The sequence below is a fragment of the Lampetra planeri genome, chromosome 47, assembly GCF_965212315.1.
Source record: "Lampetra planeri chromosome 47, kcLamPlan1.2.h2, whole genome shotgun sequence".
NCBI classification, from domain to species: Eukaryota; Metazoa; Chordata; class Hyperoartia; order Petromyzontiformes; family Petromyzontidae; genus Lampetra; species Lampetra planeri.
This window is the reverse complement of record NC_136153.1, coordinates 2,437,198-2,457,817: the sequence shown is the minus strand read 5'-3', so window position 1 is coordinate 2,457,817 and position 20,620 is coordinate 2,437,198. Positions and strand designations below refer to the sequence as shown.

Below are 20,620 nucleotides of genomic sequence, written 5' to 3'. Positions count from 1 at the left end.
GTCAAAAATCGTCAAAAATCGCGTGACGTCATTTATAGACGACCCCAAAGTGAATCAAATAAAAAAACACGAGTGTTTTTTTATTTGATTCACTAGTGTTTTATTATTATTTTATTTTTATTCACTTTATTTTTTTCTATCTGCGTCACTTTACCGAAAGAACCAAAGAATATGAATTCCTGCAGTCACTAAAGTTTTAAGTCAAAAGTAGCCACACAATTAGAGAACCACTGCCCGAGTGGCGGGGGGCGGGTGGGAGATTTGCTCCCCTTAGCAAGATGGCGACCGTCTCCAACGTCCCCTGCGGGTGACGTCACGCCGCTATCCGAAAGCGTCAACAACATTGCAGGAACGCGGCTTTACATTCCCTTCGCGAATAAACGCGGCGCCGCGCTTACGACGAATCCGATTGGTCAAAATCGCCGGTTGTGGCTGAGCCGTAGCCAATGGGACACGGTGATGGGCGTGGCTTAGCTAATGCGTTCTAGGTAATGTGAGTGAGGCGCCGCACGTGGTTCCTGGTTCGCTCTGAGTGTTTCTCTTCTCTGTTGAGTGTCAGCAACAATGTCCAGCGGCACCGTTCAGGCAGCAGCGGTAGGAGCAGGAGGGAGCTGCGGGGCCGAGAGCGCAGAGAAGAAGCCCCTCAAGCCGTGCTGCGCATGTCCGGAGACGAAGAAGACGAGAGACGCATGGTGAGGGTCGCCCGGGGGAGCGAGGGGTTTGGTGTCGGAAGTTGTATCTGGATGGCGTCTCCCCTTCACGGTAGTGGTCTCTCCCCTCTTATCTACACTTGCGTTTCTGAGAGCATTCGACTGCTAAAATGTCCACATGATAAGCCACTTTGTTGAGTTATCATGTTTGGTCAGGTCGCTTCTGAAAGAGAGCTGTATAGTTCAGTGAGCATTAGCTCGTAAAATAAAAATACTGTGCTCATTCAGCGGTGTCGTAGGGTATCATCTGCCAGTTCTCAGACAACCGATAGCACCTGGGTCTGTCCCGTTACCTCCTAGCGCCAGCAGCGAGCCTCCCTCACACTTCACGCGATACCCACAAGGTACACCTAGCCTGGCACAAACGCTCTGCTGACGTCACCGTGGCTTTTGTTGATGTCCTATCGTGGCATGATTGGCAGGTGATGAAACGTGCGTGTCTGTGTGTGTGTGTGGAGCGGTAGCGCTGTGGTTGACGCGCTATGCTGTGACCTCTGCAACCCGAGTTCGATTGCCCCTCACAGTCAAGCAATGTCGACGAATGCCTGAACCGGTCCTGGGCCTCCGCAAGGTCCACTCGGCCTGCAATGAGTCCCGTACCTGGTTGTTCTGTGGGTTTGTCTCGTAGCCGTGACTGGCAGTGCCTGATGTGTCAGTACCCGAACTGTGTGGCAGCACATATTGTGTGGTGGGGTCTACGGTCATAACCCTAACGCAGCTTTATTTGTATTCAATAAACCAGTTAAACTATGTTTATTTCACCAGGTAAAGCCCACTGAGCTATATAGCTCAACGAAATTGCTCGTGTGGAAATATATAGCAGGCAAATACTCCAAATGTGGAAGACCCGGAGTAAAATCCACGCAAACTTCAGATATACAGGCGTCAGGGTCGGGATCGAACCCACAATCTCCTGTATACCAGGCGAGGGATTTAACATCTCGGCACCGCGGCGGAATGTGACTGAGACGCACGTGGCCTGTGTCACTAACCCCACGTGACCCAGTGTCCCTTGCCTCTGCATGTCAATGTCCCCGTGCCCTTCTTGCGTGCGTCTCCATTTACCCATGGAGTTCCTGTGCCCTCGGGCGCAAATCCTTGCTTAGCCAGCAAGGTCCAGCGAGATCGGGCGCATACCGGCTAATTTTGTCCACAACGTATTGCCACGTGGTGTGTACAGTCCGCGTGGTTGTGGAGTGGGACTGATGGTGAGTGGGGAGATGGTGAGAATTCAAGTGGTGACCCCCACCCCCACTCCAGCGTCGTGTGGCTTCACGGCTGTTTCATGTTTGACCTTGGGGTGACCTTACCTTCCCGTTCAGCCCGACTCTAGATGCACTTAGTATGGTAATGGCAACACCGCTAATGGTGTAAAGCAGTAGTTAACGCCTGTGCCTCACGGCAAGAAATAACTGAGTTCGATTCCTGACTCGGGCGCCTTTGTGCGTGGAGTTTGTACGTTCTGTCCTCCAGTTCTGTATGGGTTTCCTCCGGGTTCACCAATTTCCTCACATCACCAAAGCATCCCAATTCTGAAAATCACCTGCAAATTACTCAATTGGGAGTACACACTGCAACAGCAACATTGCCCCCGACTGCAAAAAACTTGGCAGGACCCTCCTGAAAAAGAGTCTCGAGACTCGGGCTTTCTTGGGTAAACAAGCTTGATAGTAATGAGTATAAAATAGCACGGGTTCACTCACTGCGTTAGTCTTGCGCAGGGGTCGGCAGCCTACGGCTCTTTAAGGACTGCATTGCAGCTCTTGATATATTGAGTATTTTTTTTAAGAATTCGCAAAAGATGGCTCCAGTTATTTTGGTTGCTGACTCCTGACGATAGTTTTCCAATGGAAGTCCAGTTTATCATGAAAGTCCAGTTTATCATGGGAATCCAGTTTATCATGGAAGTCCAGTTTATCATGGGAGTCCAGTTTATCATGGAAGTCCAGTTTACCATGGAAGTCCAGTTTATCATGGAAGTCCAGTTTACCATGGGAGTCCAGTTTACCATGGGCAGGGGTCAGCAACCTGTGGCTCCAGAGCTGCATGTGGCTCTTTAAGGATTGCCTCGTGACGTTATTTATTAAGTACCACCGTCTCGTGTTGACATATTGAGTTTGTTTTACTGGTAGGAACCCACTGGTTCCACCAGCCCACAGGGGATTCTTGTGTCCGTCCGTCCGTCGTGCAGGGAGGGGCTGGGAGGGGAGGGAGGGGTGGGGCTGGGTGGGGAGGGGTTGATCACCCCGTGGTGCCCTTATAAAACTCAACGTTTAACCTACTCACGCCGGCTTGTGCCCGCCCTCACAGTCGGGCATATTTGCGGAATACACCACGCCGCCGTTGACCCTGGCCATTGACCGAGCAACCCAACGTTCCTACCAGCTCCCTCCGCAGGAATGTGTTACCGAATTCGAAAAAAATGGCTCTTGTTATTTTGGTTGCCAACCAGGCAGGAGTGCGCGACAGATGACAGCAGCACAAGCTAAACTAAACTATTTTTTTATTTTACCAGGTAAGGCCCACTGAGCTATATAGCTCTGTTTCAGAAGTGACCAGGCCACACATTCTTGCTCAACAACGTGGAAATGTTGATTCTAAACGTGGAGGAAGAAACCGGAGGACCCCGGAGAAAAATCCACAAGACCACGTGGAGAGAGAACATGCAAACTCCAAATATACGGGCGTTAGGATCAAACCCACGACCTCCTGCATACCAGGCTAGGTGATTAACATCAAGCCAGTCCGCATTGGGAGCCTCGGCGACAAAGTAAAATTCCCGCTCACGGCCTACACCAGTGGCGATTATCTGAACAAGGTCCCGGGCCTCCCCTAGATCGGCTCAGCTTCAAATGACTAACCAGTGCAGTGTGTGAACATCACCACTGGCGAGATAATGGCGGTCGGGCGTGGTGATTGGCCACCTACACCCTTGTGTGCTGTGCTGGCCTTCATAGGTGCTCGCTATACAGCACTTGCCCCAACAAGTCTGTCAAGGTTATACGGAGATCTTTGAATGTATGTTGAACGTCTTTCTCACTGTAGGTAGCCAACCGTGCTAATCGGGTGCGCGTGGGAAAGACAACAAACTAAAGACAAAAAGCAGTTTTAAAGAAATGAGTTTTGAATCTAATGTCATTGTGTAGTAGTGTGCCCTCTCATTGAGCTCGGTGGTGATAGTGGTGGCAGCCGTGCACCTGGCCTATGATCCAGCTGTGGAGGCGAGGGTTGGTGAATCACACAGACGTTGAAAAACTCCCTTCCCGTTGGCGTTGACCAGGTAAAAGGTCGGACAGCAGATGAACTAATCGCCATCAGTTTCCGCCTGGGGATTAAGTGTTTGCCCCTCGCACGTATGGGTTTTCTCTGGCTGTGCTCCGGTTTCCTACCACTCGTCTAAACAATCATCATTCATTGGCTGAAAAACAATCTTACAATTTAAAAAATCCAGGATCCTCCTGAAAACGAGTGCTACGACTTGGCATGGCTGTCCTGGATAAATAAGGAAAAATACGTAAATTATAGAAGTTTTGCTCCTTTAGTCAACGTGTTAGAATTGACGCTCGAGCTGGTGAATGGGTTTGAAGCGGGGTGTTCGTCCTGGCCCCCTCCCTCCTTGCTCACATCTCAAGCTACGATTGCGTTACCTCCTGCAGAGTCACGCACCAAAAATATCGTCATTGCCCAAGTGGCAATTCTAAATCGGGGTTAGGTGCAGCCGGGGTGGACCCTGTTGTTATGGCGTTACCAGATTCCCGTGCCACGTTCCAATGGCTACTGGGTAGTAGTAGGCTGGTCCCATGTTCCTGATCGGGGCCTTGGTGGGCTCAGCCCCGATTCCCAGCATGGCCTTGACTTGACCCAGCAGGTGCCAAGTGGGCCCTGCGCCCTATTCAAAGTGGGCCGAGTAGTCTATTTAATCCCAGGCTGTCATCTTAAATGGGCGTGCCAACACGGGATTGTCTATATGTGTGTTGAACTTCTTTTGCACCGTATGTAGCCAACAATGGTAATCGGAGGTGTGGGGGAAGGGCAAGAAAGTAAACGCAAAAATCAGTTCTTACGAAATTAGTTTGCAATCTTGATTCAAAAGTGTATAGCTCCAGTGGCTTCCTAGTATCGGAATGAGACGCTGTGCGACAATTGAATTGCATGTTTAACAATAACAAAACTGGGGAAATGTATCAAATTAACCGACTTTGGTGCGATATCGCGCAAGCTAACTCAATCATACGTTAAACAGTAATAGAAAAATAACATTCAGCCTCTTTGTCAGTCCACTGCTGGATGCAGGCCCTCCCCACGCCGTGTCAGGCACTGGCCTTGACCATACTTAGCCAATCTAGTGAGGGTGGGGAAACAAAGGTTTCCCGCACCTACGATATACCACGGATGGCTATGTACAGTGCGAAAGAAGTTCAACATTCATTCACGTGTAGAGAAGTTCCCACGGACGCACTCAGAGACGGAGGTATGTTATGGGCTTTCGCCAAGGGTTTATTAAAGGTGAACAATAACTCCAAGGGTACACAACTCCCAGGGGCGAGGGGTCCTACTCTGAGTCCGGGTCCCTGCCCGGCTAGCTCCGGTCTCTCTCTCTCGTGTCGGATTGTGGACTCTGCCGACTCCACCGACCGGAGAGAGAAGCAACTCTATCGGCTACCATCGGCTTCTCCCCAGACTCCCTATTCGATCCCTTTCTCTACCCCTGGTTCCCTCTTCACCCTTCTTACTCTACCCGTTCCCACGGTGACCCCGCTTTCGTCACGGGGTCTCCCTTAAGTACCCTAGGAGACGTGACGTCATCACACTGAACAGCACACCTGACGTCACGTCCCCATTTTACTCCTCTACACACGCAAAGGTTACAGCATGACAATGGATTTGACCACTGCCATCGGCTGCCCGCCACGTGATCCAGCAGCCCCTGTGTATTGCATCCGAGCGCTATCCAGGCTGAAATCTGCTTGGCGTCTGAGGCTTGACAAAGAATCGACGCCGCCTTCTGGGTGATTTAGTCATGGTCCAAGAGCACGGTTAGTTTAGTATTACAACTCGGTGTGGCGTAGTGTTAACTATCTCGTCTGGTATACAAGAGGTCGTGGGTTCGATTCCGACTCTTGACTCCTGCTGTATATTTGGAGTTTGCATGTTTTCCTCGTGGTCGCGTGGATTTTTCTCCGGATCCTCTGGTTTTTCTCTCCACATTTAGGATCAACGTGCATTTAGGGTATTTGGCTACTTTGAATTGCCACATTAGCCACATTGTTGAGCTATCATTTGTGGCCAGGTCGCTTCTGAAAAAAGCTATACAGCTCTTTAAATTTTTTAAACTTGCCCTGTTTCATTATGTTCTTTCAAATCTTTGACGCTTAATATATTTCGATACATAAAATGTTATTGATGCAAGCCACCCACTTTTATTCAGCACATCAAATTTGATTAATTCTGGGGTCAAAATAATTGATTTTCTACTTTTGAGTACAAATAAAAGTGTGTGCATTGAAAAACTTGTCTTTAATATTTTTTGTATTGTGGGAGTGGAGGGGCGGAGGAGTTTGAGTCAGGAGAGGGGTTATGCAAGTCATTGTGAGGATGGTTGTGGGGGGGATTTCGTTTGTCACGAAGAAAGGGGGCAGGGCTTTCGATTTCGTAAGCGCCCCTACCCCCACCCCCACCCCTTCTCCCGTTGCGAAACAAGCCACGCACGTTTGACTTTTAGCGTTGTTTTAAAAATATATATTTAAGACAGCTCTTGGGAGGAAACGGTTCAGTCAGTGCTGCCGTGTTCTCTTCGAATTGCGAGAGACGCTTTGGAGAGTAAGGAGTCTCCAGAACGTGTGCCCGGTGTCCATAAAGTGATGTAGTAGTGTGTGTGTGTCTCGCATACACACACGACTAGACAATGACAGGAAGCCACTGAAGCTATGCACATTTAAATCTAGGTTTCTAAATTCAAAACTCATTTCTTTAGAACAGATTTTTGTATTTAGTTTGTTGTCCTTTCCCCGCACCTCCGATTAGCACGGTTGGCTACTTACGGTGCGAAGGAAATTCAACATACATACAAAGATCCCGTATAACCTTAACAGACTGTTGGGGAAAGTGGTCTATAGCGCGCACCGATGAAGGCCGACTCCTCACGATGGTGTAGGACGCCAAGCACCACTCCCAACCGCCTTTGTCTCGCCAGTGGAAATGTTCACACAGCACCGGTTACTCATTTGAGGCTGTGTCGACCTACTGGAGGCCCGGAATTTGTTCAGATTATCGCCACTCGTGTAGGCCGTGAGCGGGAATCTAACTCTGGTCGCTGAGGTTCTCTCGACGTCAAGTATACAGGAGGTCGTGGGTTCGATCCTGACCCTAACACCTGTATATCTGGAGTTGCATGTTCTCTCTCCATGTGATCGCGTGGACTTTTCTCCTGGGTCCTCTGGTTTTTCCCTCCACATTTAGAATCAACATTTCGCCGTGATGAGACACTTTGTTGAGCTCTCATTTGTGGCCAGGTCACTTTTGAAAAAGAGCTAGACAGCACAGTGGGCCTTACCTGGTCAAATTAAAAAATAGTTGAGTTGAGCATGTGCTGCTGTCAACCGCTGCGCATTGCCGTCTGCTCCGCATGTGTGCACCGCGTGTCGCTGGCCGCTCCGAAACGCTCATACCAAGTTGGCACCGAGTGGCATCGGCCAGACGTGGTGGTGGGGTGGAGTAGCGGTGTCTGCGGTTGAACGGTGGGGGGGTTGTTGTGGTGAGGGGTCGGGGAGGGGGGGAGTTGCCTAATGTGACAGCAGGCACCCAATTGAGTCGGCTATCGAGTGTGCAGGCGATGTAACTGCACATGGAGACTCGGCACCGGGAGGTGGAGGGAAACATTGGATAGGAGGGGCCTTCGCCACTCTCTGCTCCAGGAACATTGTCAGTCCTGCTACACCATGCAGGCAACCCCTGGATGGGTGGGTGAGTCGGTATGTGGTTGAGTCGGTAGGTGGTTGAGTAGGTAGGTGGGTGAGTGGATAGGTAGGTGGGTGAGTGGGTAGGTGGGTGAGTGGGTAGGTAAGTGTGTGATTGGGTAGATGGGCGAGTGGGTAGGTAGGTCGGTGAGTGCATAGGTGAGTGGGATGTTGGGTGGTGAGTTGGCATTGTGGATGTGTCATTATTGGATGATAATGATGGTGAATTGACAAAACTTTGTTGTGTGGAGCTGGAGGAGGTGGCTTTTGGAGCCAGGGTTAGTTAGGCGGGCAACTCGGAACGTGCGCCCCCACAACTCCCCCCCCCGCCCCCCACTCCCTCTTAAGATAGAGGGAGGAGGAGAGTCGGGGTGGGAGCAGTCGAGAGCGGAGTCTTGTGACACTCGCCCATCAACCAATACACTCACCAACCCACTCATTCACACTCCCACTCACCCACCCACCCACGCCACCACCCACCAATCCACACACCAACCAACCCACTTATCTATCCAACTACCAACGTAACAATACACCCACCCACCTGCCCATTCACCAACCCAGCCACTCACTCACCCAGCCACCAATGCACACACTTACCTAAAGGCCCACTTACCCACAGTGACCCACCCAACCATCAAACCCACGACCCTCTTACGCCCCCCCCCTCCCACCACCTCTCCCCTTCCAACCAAGCACCCACCCACCCTCTCATTCACTCACACACCCACAAACCGACTCATCCACTCACTCCCGCCAGTCCGATACCACCATCCCCACGCAGTTACGCAAACACGCTGCCTCTGTACGCAACGGCGTCTAGCGGGGCCCAATTTGTTTATTTATTTAGTCTCTGCGCTCTGCACGAGAGTGGGAGCCAGTCAGCGTGTGCGAGAGCCAGCGAGAGAGCCAGATAGACAGGCAGACGGACACGGACAAAAGTCTTGCATCTGTCCGGCGCTTGCATAGCCGCGGGAGTTTCCTGTTTTCTCCGTGAGACGACGGGACGAGACGATGTCTAAAGAAAAGTCCGAGGGGTCAGCTGCGTCCGGCGAGGCGGAGGCCCCGAAGCTCGACCTGTCCGACCCCGCGCACAAGGCCTGCGACGAGAAGAGGCAAGCCAAGGAGCTGTGGTAAGCCGGTCTCCATCTCCACCTCTCATCCCCCATACTCACTCACCCTTGCATCGTGTGGTGGTCGGGGTGGGGGTCGGGTCCCCTGGCCTCCGTTCACGCCAGACATCATCATCGTCATCATCGTTAGCGTCCTCAGCGTGATCTGATAACAACGAGGTTGGCCACTCGTCCTGGGGTGGTTACCAGTATCGTCCTCGTGTTTGGTCGGCAGGATGCTGTCATGGGGAATATGTAGATATTCCCAGGATTGAGGGAGCGAGTGGGTGAGTGAGTGGATGCTTGGGTGCTTGGGCAGGTGAGAGAGTGGAAGAGTGGCACATGGGTGGGTGAGTGAATAGGTGAGCGCGTGAATGAGTGGATTTCCCAGGAGCTTTCTCTTGTTGAGGAGGAAGAAGCTTCCCGAACCTTGAAAGCCTCGCGTTTTTTAGTTGCATCGCAACAGCAGCAGCTGTGACGATGCAACACTCGGAATAACGCTTTCACGCGTCGCTCTCCCCTCTCCTTAGATCATCTTCATCTTCCGGTTGAGAGTTGTGCTCGGGTCGGACCGACGTCACTGAAATCACGCACTCCCTGAAGGCTGTGTAGCTCATGGGATGTGTTAAAATGTACTCGTCAATTTTTTTTACGTGGAGGAACAAGGTATGATTTGAAGGAGGGATTACACACGGCAGAAATAATCGCCCCCCTAACGATGGGCTAATGCTCGTCCGCAGGCCAGATGTGCCACGTCACTTTGTGCCCACAAGGAGACTGCTGCCACTGGGGGTGCCCTCGTCGATGTGTCGAGATGAAATGTGCGTCGCTCTTGAGGTCACCCGGCGTATGGGAAGTTTGGCTTCCATCAAACGCGCGTCGCGATCGTTGGTCCCACCGCGTTCGACGTGTGGAGGGACCAGCCATCACAAACGGGGGATTGATATGGAGATGTTATCTCCGTCGCCTGATATGCAGGAGGTCGTGGGTTCGGTCCTGACCCTGACGCCTGTATTTTGAGAATTTGGCATTTAGAACCGACGTGCGTTTAGAGTATTTGGCTGCTGCTATACATTTCCATGCGCTAAGCAGCTTTGTTGAGCTATCATTTGTGGCCAGGTCGCTTCTGAAAAAGACCTATATAGCTCAGCGGGCCTTACCTGGTTAAATAAAACATAGTTCAGAGTATTCGCCTCTATTTGTGTGCCTGTCTCTGTCTCTCCGTGTGTCCGTCATGTTACGCAATGGCAATCGCGGTCACTGCAGTAGTGATTTCGAGTTCATTATTAATTTCCGTTTGGTTTACGTCACCATGCGCACTCGCGTGATACAGGCTGCGCCCGTGGGGCACATGCGCCACCAGGTGCGCCCCCCACCCCCAGCTGCATCTCTCTGAGCCGGGACAGATGGAGGCTCCGTTCGGAAAAGATTAAACGGGACAAAAAAGCGATCTTCGGATTACTGCCCTTGCAGCGATTGACGATTTGTAGGGGGGACGGGGGGGCTGGAGGGTGGTTGGTGAGGGGCGGGGGTTGGCAGGGGTCACAGGAAGGTTGTGGGGGGCCCATTTCTCCCGGGCAGGAGGCTCAGGAGGGTATGACGGGGATGGAGTTATGGTCCCTGGCACCGACTTATCACATCAAGATGCTATGGACGGACGTCTCTGGGATTACTGGAACGGTTTGGCTTGACCGAGGGCGGTGGGGAGAGTTACGCAAGCAGCCTTGTCGCCGCCATAGATGGGTCATCGCAATCAACGGTCGAGAGCTTCAACTCGGCAGTCAGTTATCTATAGTCTTTTGTACCCTCCCGTTAGTGCTGTGCATCTAGTGAGTACTGTCTATCCCGTTAGTGCTGTCCGCCTCGTAAAGTCCACGTCTCCCCTCCAGCCACTGGAGGGGCCAGAGGTGAGTTGTTCAGAACCTAAGCAGGAGTGGAGCCTGGTTAGTGCGTGGATGGATGACTGCCTGTACCGGGGGCTTGCCAGGTGCTGTAGATGTGGGACGGCAATGAGGTGGTGGCCAGGAGGTGGTGTCACCTCCTCGTATAGAGCAGCATAGCGCTGGGTTTTCTCCGTGGTTCTCCGGTCTCCTCTTCCGGCTTGACCCCTAGAGCTCTTACAACGGAGCTCACGGTCAAACCTCCCGTTGTGGCGGCACCCTGCTCAAAACGAGTCTTGGAAGCTTGGTGAGGCTCTCTTGCATCAAGGGCATCCTTACCGTAATCTCCGGACTAGGTGACGCTCCGGAGAGCAAGACGCACGCCAAACTTACCGGATCTCGGAAACTGAGCAGGGGTCGAACCTGGATAGTGCACCTACGCTCCCTGCCTTCTGTAGCCCTTACTGGTGAAGTATGGACATACAACCCTGACGACCAGCTTGGCGTGGGTGGGGGGGGGGGGCACTCATCCAGCACTATCCAGGTTCGACGTGTGCGCGAGACCGCGAAAGATGGTGACGGCTTTGGGCGCGCCTGCATGCAGCTGCGGATAGATCAGAGCTGATCTTGGTGATGATGATAGGCCATGGCGAAGTGGCACACGGAGAGTGGTGGCGGCACAAATGGCGGCCGCTGCTTCTGCTGCTGCGTATACAGTGCGCACTTAGTGCCAGAGGGTGTTTTCACTGTGTGTGCGCGCGTGTTTAACTTGTAGCACCTGTGTCCCGTGACCTCCAGCAGAGCAGCGAGCATTCCACACTTCACTTGGCCTCAAAGTGCACCTAGCCTGGCACAAGTGCTGTGGTTAGCGCTACGCTGCGAGCCCGGTGACCTGAGCTCGATTCTCACTCACGGCCTTCACCAGTGAAAATGTTGTGAACTGGTCCTGGGTCCCTCCTAGGTCGACTCAGCCTCAAATGAGTACCTGGTGTGGTGTGTAAATATCGTTACTCGGGAGACAAAGGCGGCTGGTGTTGGGCCACCCACCCCCTCGTGTGCTGTACCGGCCTTTGTAGGCGCTTGCTAAAAGCACTTGCCCCAACATTCTGTGAAGACTATGCAGGGGATCTTTGTCTTTGTACGCTTATGTACATGCGTTTATGCGCGTGCGTGCGTATGCGTAATGGATATGTAACGCTGTGTGGAAGCTATCTGGTCTGCCACTCCACACGAAGTTTCGGGTATTTTCAGCGACAGTCATGCCCTCCCTTCTCTAAGCTTGCGAAACGTTCACCCCCCCTAATGTAACATTTATGCCGATTAGTAACATTCGGGTTGGCCTGCCTAAAGATCCATCCTGAGTTTAACCAGGCTGGAATGTGTGAAGAGTCCACAAATCCTTGAAATATCTGACAGTCCCATCGGTGAGCTCCTCCTGAAGGCAAGGCTGCATTGGCTGGGTCATGTAGCCAGCATGCCCAGCCACCGCATACCCAAACAGCTTTTGTTCGGCCGGATCGAGGGGGCTAAATCGGCACGGCAAGGGCTGGAGAAGAGATGGAATGCTGTGGCACGAGAGGATGTGGAGCTGAGTGGACTTGCCAATGACTGGCACCAGCGGTGTCAAGATTGGCCTCTGTGGAGGAGGCTCGTGAAGGACGCTACTGGCAGTTGGAGGCATTCGCCTTCTCGCAGCAACGGAGGGCAGAGGAGCGACGCTCACAACAACGAGCGGAGGGCTAGGCTTCTAAAACACAGCAAGTTGGCACAGTAGGGGGTGTAGGTGGTGCATCGGCCAGTCATCTTAGTCAACCCATTGCACCTGGGTCTGTCCCTTGACCTCCTGCCAGTGGGCATTCAACACTTCACATGGCCTTAAAGTGCACATAGCCTGGCATCACAGATGTGGTGGCATTACCGGCACTTAGTGGAGAATGGTGGTTGTTCTTCGTACATGTGTGTGTGTGCGTGTGTGTGTACGTGTGTGTACACTCTGAATGGAAGCACCGAAGCGAGCAGCGCATTGGGAGCGGCGCCGACCATCACCGTGAAGCGACAAATGAAACCAAAATAACCGCCGCGCTCGCAAAAACAACGGGGAGCAGTGAGCTGTCTCTCGCGGCCACCTCAGCGAGGCCCTAGGCCAAAATCGACCCACCCCCCACCGTAAATTCGGTCCTGCGTCTTAAGCTAAGCAAAGGTTTGTCTGATGTTGTAGGTGCGGGGCTGCAGTGATGTGGTGGAGGTGGGAGTGTTGAGTGTCACACCCCTCGTCTACAGCAGCGTGGTGCTGGGTTTCTCCGGGGTTCTCCGATGTCCTCCTCCTATGCCCAAACTCTCGCTCGCAACGGAACTCGCGGTCAAACTTCCCATGGTGGCAGCACCCTACCGAAAACGAGTCTTGAGACTTGGCGAGACTTGGCTGTGTAATTGCCATTATCATTGCTATCTCAAAGTAAATACAGTGGAGAGGGAGAAGGGAGGGTTAGCACCATTGCTGAGCACAAGCCCAAAGCTCCAAGCGGCCAGCAATAATCAGCACTTTGCACCGCTGCCACTCCGCTTCCTGCCCCTCCCCCCACTTCGTCTGTCTGTCGTCCGTCGAGCAGGTTGCCCACGTGCCACACGCGGTACCGCGAAATGCATCGTGCCGCTGCATTCTTCGCTGGGCATCTTTGCTGAAGCCTCCTTTGGTCTCCGCCGTATCGGCGCATTTCTGGTGAAAATGTGGCAATCGTTAGTCAAGAGGAGGGGGACTGGGGAGTGGGTGGTTGTGGTGGGGGGGCACGGGCTGCGTGGCTGGTACAGTACTCTGTCTGCAGATGTCACCATGCTGGTGTTGGCACCGCCTTTGCGTGGCACAACACCACTGAGTCTCAAGGCTTTTTCAGGAGGGTCCTGTCAAGTTTTTGCTAAAGGGGGCGATGTTGCTGGTGCTGCTGTGTGTGCTATGGGAGGAAACCGGAGAACCCTGAGGGAACCCACGCAGGACAGGGGGAGAACATACGAACTTCACACAGAAAGGCCACCCAAGTCTGGAATCGAACCCAGGATTTTCTTTGTGAGGCACGAGCGCCATCACTGTGCTGCCACCGCCCTCTGTATTTATTTAACAGAGAGAGGCAGTCGGTCATAGGCAGAGCCGAAAGCGAGGTCTTTGAGTCTATGGGTCTCGCTGGGAGTTTGTGTGTCTTGCTGGGAGTCCGTTGGTCTCTGCGAGTTCGTGGGTCTCACCATTAAATCACTCCGAGATCCCCACCCAGGCTTACGCGTTGACGATCATGCGGGTTATGTTGGTATCTAACCGCGTGAAGGCGCCACCAGGCGTGCTGTGTTACGTAAACGCAGCGTGCACATCGACGCGCCAATCGCCCGCGGGGCTAGCACTGTTAGGGGGTTAGCGCAGGTGGGGGGGCAGTACAGCACCAGCGTCCACGGCGAGCGACTTTGGACGTTGATGACAATTGCTAAACGATCGATCGATTTTTATTTCACGTGCCCATAAATAAGTAGGTATCGGTGTGTGTTACAACATAATGGGAATGATATAGGAACATGAAAAGAATGAGAAAAGAGACCGTGCACAATGAATAGCATCGGAAAGGTTAAGTGGTAAATAAAATCAATGACAGTTTTCATTACTAATTGGAGATGATATGTGAAGACGAGTCTGAGTAGATGCATCTTGCACAGACCGCCGAATTGAGAGACACTCGGCGCGTTTCGGATGTCCGGTGGCATGCGGGGAGTTCCAGATTTTTGGGGCTACGCCCAAGAAGAACAATCCTAGGCTAGGCAAGTCTCACCGTTTCTTTGCAACGGAGTGTTTTGTATGTGCCTGAGGATTTGAGGGAGGTTCGTTTTTGTGGGTAGTTAAGGAGCCAAGCCATGCAGTGCTTTGTAGGTTAGGAGAGCTATCTTGAATCGGAACAAAAACCAAAGGATGCTCGAAGAAGCGTGGAGTTCGGCGCACGCTTGGAATTGCACTGCGTGACAGGAAGAGGAACGCATGGCTGAGAGGACAGCTTGGTGGTAACCTCACGTCGCTCGCCAAGACAAGTCAAGTGAGGCTCGGTCTGCGCATGGCGTGGCCTAGAAAGGTCGACTGACGAGCGTTGGATGAGACTAATGGCAGAGTGGCAGCAAAAAGACTGAAAACGCACCCCAAGAGGACGTCAACGCACCGCCGAGGTGGAACGATGAGGTCCGGGCTCGTGTGCCAAGTGGTGCTGGGTGGATTTTTACATCGTAGAGCCGTGAGGGATGGCAACAGGGTGGAGAAGCCTTGACCCAGCAGTGGATAGACCACGGCTGTTGGTGATGGTGCTGGGCGTGCAGTGAGAACTCTTTCAGGTGAAACGATGCAGATTCGATTCGAGCTCCGAGTTCTTGACTCGTTCATCTCGTCCATCGTCCAGAGCGGCTCTTTGCCCCCCCCCCCCCCCACTATTGCGTGAGAAGTCTAACGATGACCTCCCTGTGTTCCCCTCCTCTCCCACTGTCTATCCCTCCCCCTCTCTCCCACTGTCTGCCTCGCTGTCTTCATGCTTCCCCTCTTGTTGCCCCCGGCTGCTGTCGCGTTGGATGAAGCTGACGACACGTTGGGGCGCGCGGCGATGGCTCGCGTTTTGTCGTGCATGAAATCCTGGCGCTCGTTGCACGCAGCACTGTGCCTGGGTATGGAGGGTGTGTGGGGGGCGTTGTGAATGGTGGGGGGTGCTGTCTGGTAGGTGGTGAATGTGGGGAGCGATCACATAGTAGTTAGCGCGCTGCATTAACAACCCTGTGGCCCCGAGTTTGATTCCTACTCACGGCCACCAACACCAGTGACGATTATCTGAACTGGGCCTGGGCCACCCCTTGGTCGACTCAGCCTCAAATGAGTACCTGGTACATTTTATAATTTGTACCAGGTGCTCCTTCATCGCCACTAGGGAGATGAAGGTGGCCGGGTGTGGTGCTTGCCACCCCCTCATGTGCCATGCGGCCTTCCCACATGCTCGCTAACAGCGTTTGCCCCAATGAAGTCTGTTAAGGCTACGGGGGGGGGGGGGATCTGTCTTTGGTGGATGAGGGAGCAAAGGTAAAGCTACCAAATGTGTTGCCAACTCGCCCATTTTCCATTTTTTTCTGGGGACTGTGTTTCTAGAGGAAGTGTTGTGACAAGCGACGCTGGGAAGGGCCCCGTCATCCCGTAACTTTCCGTGGCATGACCCTAACGCACCGCTTTTGGCCGGCACAGTTCCGGCCAGTCTCGTGCTTCCACAGAGTTCGTCCCGGTGCCCAACCGAAGGTGGTGGGGGTGGCGGGGGGGTGCGGGATTAACATCGGCAAACACGAAAGTGCGAGGTCGGGTCTGATAAGAGCACCTGGTGTGGAGTGAGGCATGGCGTCCAAGGGCACGGGTTCTCCCGCCGTGCCGGTTTGCCTGGCGCCTCGAACCTGGCGACCCCAGTTCGATCCTGGCCGCGGCTTACGTCGAGTGACGTCTGGTCCGGTCCGGAGTCTCCCCCCTCCGTCCTTCACCGCAGCAAAGTATGGACGAAGAACCCCCTGCCCCTCACCCCCGTGATCAGCTCGGAGTGGGGAGGCCCTTGTCCAGCAGCGGATTGGTGGTGGGCCGTGCGCTCCGTTGTCCGATAACGCGTCGTGATCTCCGCTCCTTTGTCGAGAGCCGGGCGACCGTGTGATCCGATTTCGCTGCCCAACTCGCACAGACTGGCGACGTCAGCGCCGCGTGTGTGTGCACGTGACGAGCCAGGGCAGCAGGGCCCCTAGCACGGCACAAGTGGTGTGGTGACGTCACCGCTGCTTACTGGTGAACGGCGGTTGTTGTGCGTGTGCTTGCATGACCCGTTTTGCTGAATCGTGTCATTGGGACAGGGGCGTGTGGGTTAGGAGCACTGAGAGCGTTAGTTTTCCCATGCAGACTACGAAGGTTAGTTAAGATCATTTATATTACAGGTAAGTGTACCCACACCTTACCCCATTGCACGCTGGCCTGCCGATGGACTGAGGTCGAATCCATTTGTGTGGCACGGTGAACAATACGGGGGGAGGGGGCGTCTGGCTGGGAATGGGCGATGTAAGAATCCTGCTACCTTTGTTTCAACCACCTTGCCGGGAGATGGAATCGAACCGGTGACCTCTGCGAGCTATATTGCTCAGTGCGCCTTACCTGGTAAAATAACAAAAATATTTATAGTTTAGTTTATGCCCGCCTGATTGCCAGCCGGCCAGCCGGAGGACACTGCAGTCACCTTGAGCTGCAGTCACCTTGAGCTGCACAGGGACAGCTGCCACCCGGGGTCCCCTGCCGCAGAGCGTCTCGATGTGCTGCGTTGGAGGTACAGTACATAAATGTAATGACGATAATTAACTGTCTCTGTGTGTGTGTACTTCTCTGTGTGTGTGTACTTCTCTGTGCTTGTCTGTGTCTCTGTACATGTCTCTGTGCGTGTGTCTCTGTTTCTGTCTGTGTGTGTCTGCGTTTCTATGTGTCTGTCCATGCGTATGTCTTGCAGCATCATCGAGAAGGGGGAGCTTCATTGCGGCGAGCTCATCGAGGCACACAAGGAGTGCATGCGCGCCCTGGGGTTCAAGATCTGATGTCCGTGGGGACTCACGCCGCGCGCCACTCGGTAAGGGGCGCTGCTGGGCGTGGGGAGCTCGGGCGACCGCCGCTTTGTCAATCCGCTGCTGGACGCATGAAGGCTTTGGTTGCGTGGGGGTGGGGAACCCTGGAGCGGTTTAAATGACGCTTGTTGCAACAAATCTTAGCCATGGACGGGGATCAAACTCAGGACACTGGGCTCATGGTGTTAACCACGGTGCCACCACTGCGCCCATATCGAGAGTTCGGACTGGTGCGTGTGTACGTGTGTGTGTCTGTGGGGAGCGGTGGCACTGTGGTTAGCGTACTGTGCTACAAAACCGGCGACTCAAGTTCGATTCCCGTTCACGGCCAAAACCAGTAACGATTATCTGAACCGGTCTTTGGCCTCCCCTAGGTCGACTCGGCCTCATATGGGTACCTGTTGCAGCTTGTTAACATCTGCACTGGGGAGACAAAGGTGGTCGGGCATAGTGCCACCCACCCACCCCATTGTGTGCCGTGTCAGCCTTTATAGATGCACTTCTGCGGCCGTCTAGAATGCTCTTTCGATAATAAGAAGCCACTGGAGATATGCACTTTTAAATCTTAATTGAAAACTAATTTCTTTAGAACTGCTTTTTGTGTTATAATTTTTTTCTTTCCCCAGCACCTCTGATTAGCACGGTAGGCAAAGTGCCGTGCGAAAGAAGTTCAACATTAATACGTCGGCGCTGCTTGCTAACAGCATTTGCCTCAGCGGTCCGATAAAGGCTACCCTGGAGATCTTTATTTTTGTGCGTGTGCGTCTGTCCTCAGATGGCCGTAGAGATTGGTGTGACCTTGGATGACCCCCCTCAACCGCCAACCCAACAACATCGCCCCCCCATCCTTAAACCCACATCATAAACACACGGATCCCACTGGGACTCGTGTCCTTTGGGGGGGGGGGGCGGATGTGTGGAGGGGGAGTAAGAGAGAGATGTTTATTTTAAACACTTAGTATTATTATTGTTGTTGTTCTCTTCGAGATAAACTCAATGAAACCGAGTCCAGAATCTCCTCCCTGTGCGCTCCGTGAGTGTAAATAGCAGACCGCGAGCGATCCTGCCGTCTTCATCTCACTCCGAAACCACAACCACCACAATCACCACCACCACCACATTCACTACCACAACCACCACTGCAACAACAACCACTAACAAAACGACAACCCCAAAAACAGCAGCGGCATCTTCGCGTGTCGTGTTTAGACAAAGCGACTTTTTAATCGATCACGTGACCCAACACTGACCCCACTGTCCGTTCGCCTGAGGTCATGGTAAAGGGGGGGGGGTGTGGGGGGAGGGCTGCAAGGAGTCGTTTACACAATGCGGTCAAAATAATAAACGCGACCTGATGTGGGGCCTGCGGACACGATGGCCTGCTTCCTGTGCTGCTTCCTGTGCTGCTTAATGCTTCCCGAGTGGGGAGGATGTGTGAATGGAGTTGAGGGGGCTTAGAGAAGAGTCGAGTGGGATTCACAAACAAGCACCTTGCGAAAGACCCCTGGGTTTGACCTTCCACGAAGCTCATTGTTCACCCTACATCTTATGTGCGCCAAACCATGGCAGATGCGGATACCTGAGGCACCAATGGTGCAACTGTGGTCATCTAGAACAGACCATATAACATATAACGACGCAATGCCCGATCCACAAATACGAAGGAGACATCACAGCGATGATACACTCTGCTACTCCTTACGTGGTTATCTGGATTTACCACCTGAATGCGAAATTGTAGTTGTTGCTCTGAATCTACATCAGCTGTACGAAAGAAGAAGTGGGATGAGAGGCAGGAGTGTGGAGGGGAGTGGAGTGAGATGGGAGAGGTAGAAAAGTGCGTGGAGTGGAGTAAAGTGAGAGGGGAGAAGTAGGCAGTGTAGAATTTTGAAGACAATGAGTGAGATCTGGGGATTGGGCTGGGATCGGATCGGAGCCGGTGGGGGGGGATCGGGGGAATGTGGGTGACGCGCTCTCGGTTACAGTTGTTGCAAGGCGGCTCGCGGAGGATTCCCGGATCGTCTGTGAACAGGAGACGTAGCATTCACCGTGAGCCTTGCCCAATCCATCGCCAGCAGCAACGATCGACCCACTGCTGGATAAAGGGCCTCCGCAAGCCATTGCCACCTTCCACGGTCTCTTGATGCATCAATCCGTCTGGTTCTTGCACACAACAGCTGATGTCGTTGTGACTTCATCGCTGGTGGACCTTCTGGAGGGACAAACTCGTCCAAATTTTTTGCATTCACGGGAATACAATCCTGGAGCAGCCGTCCTACAGACGGGGTTTCGCTTCTCGCTTAATAACAATGTCGACAGTCAATTGATAAGGTTTGTCGCATAAACAAATCATGCCAGTTTGCTAGTTCAGCACACCGTTGTGTTGGAGAGTAAACCCACAATATCTACGAGTCCACCGTTGCTCCTATAATTACAACCAGCATCATCAGGCGGCAGCGAGTTATGGAAAAAGCCTGTTTCTGTCTTAAATAGAGGGATAAATGTGATGTCACTTATGAGCCAATCAGGTGCGAAGACCAGAGGAGGGGGGGGGGTTAATGTTTGTGCATATATATTACAATGAGTATCCATTACCATATTCTTGGTTCTTTCGGTAAAGTCACATAGAAGGGAAATAATAAAATAATACAAATATAAAAATACAAATTCTCATGACGTTTCGACTGCAACACAAGCAATCATCATCAGTTCTAGATTTGAAGCTTTCGTGACTGCAAGGAATCATATTCTTAGGTTTTTTCGGTAAAGTCACGTAGGTAAAACATCAAAATTAATGAAAATAAAACAAAAAATCACGACGTTTCGGAGGCAACACAAGTCTCCGTCATCAGGTGGGACCGTCACAGCCGAATTAGCTGCATCAAGTGAGGCAATGATTCAAGATGTAATCCCTTATAAGCAAGTTGAAGGGGGGAGGAGAGGGGGGCGGGGAGCTCATCAGAATGTTAGTACAACTCATCGGGAGGGGGGGGGGGCCAAAAAATTGAAAGACGGCTTGGACGCGGTTGCTGCTGCACACGCCAACACAATGGACAGAGAGGGGGAGGGGAGGTCTGATACACATGATAGACAAAATAACGAAAATGCCCATGTTTATACCAATGCTGGCTGAACAATGAAGAGGGTACTGTTAAAAAACAACTGGGGATGTTAACACTCGGTAAAGTAAAGTAAAATAGTGCCTGTCAGATAAGATGGTCCAAAAAAGTGTAATTAAGTCTTTTTTGCGTGGTTGATAACATCTTTCCAATGATTACTAAGTTTGTACCCATCATCACGGTTGAAATTATATCTGTGTTTGTATA

At 52.5% G+C, this 20,620-nt stretch overlaps 1 protein-coding gene across 1 annotated transcript; it reads left to right on the top strand.

Annotated features, from left to right (window-relative positions):
• The first annotated feature begins 342 nt into the window (after nt 1-342).
• COX17 (cytochrome c oxidase copper chaperone COX17) lies at nt 343-18,669 on the top strand. Its single transcript, XM_078615427.1, has 3 exons — nt 343-692; nt 17,183-17,299; nt 18,070-18,669. The coding sequence occupies exons 1-2, from the start codon at nt 565-567 to the stop codon at nt 17,265-17,267; spliced, it is 213 nt and encodes a 70-aa protein (XP_078471553.1). The 5' UTR covers nt 343-564; the 3' UTR covers nt 17,268-17,299; nt 18,070-18,669.
• Nucleotides 18,670-20,620: the final 1,951 nt, after the last annotated feature.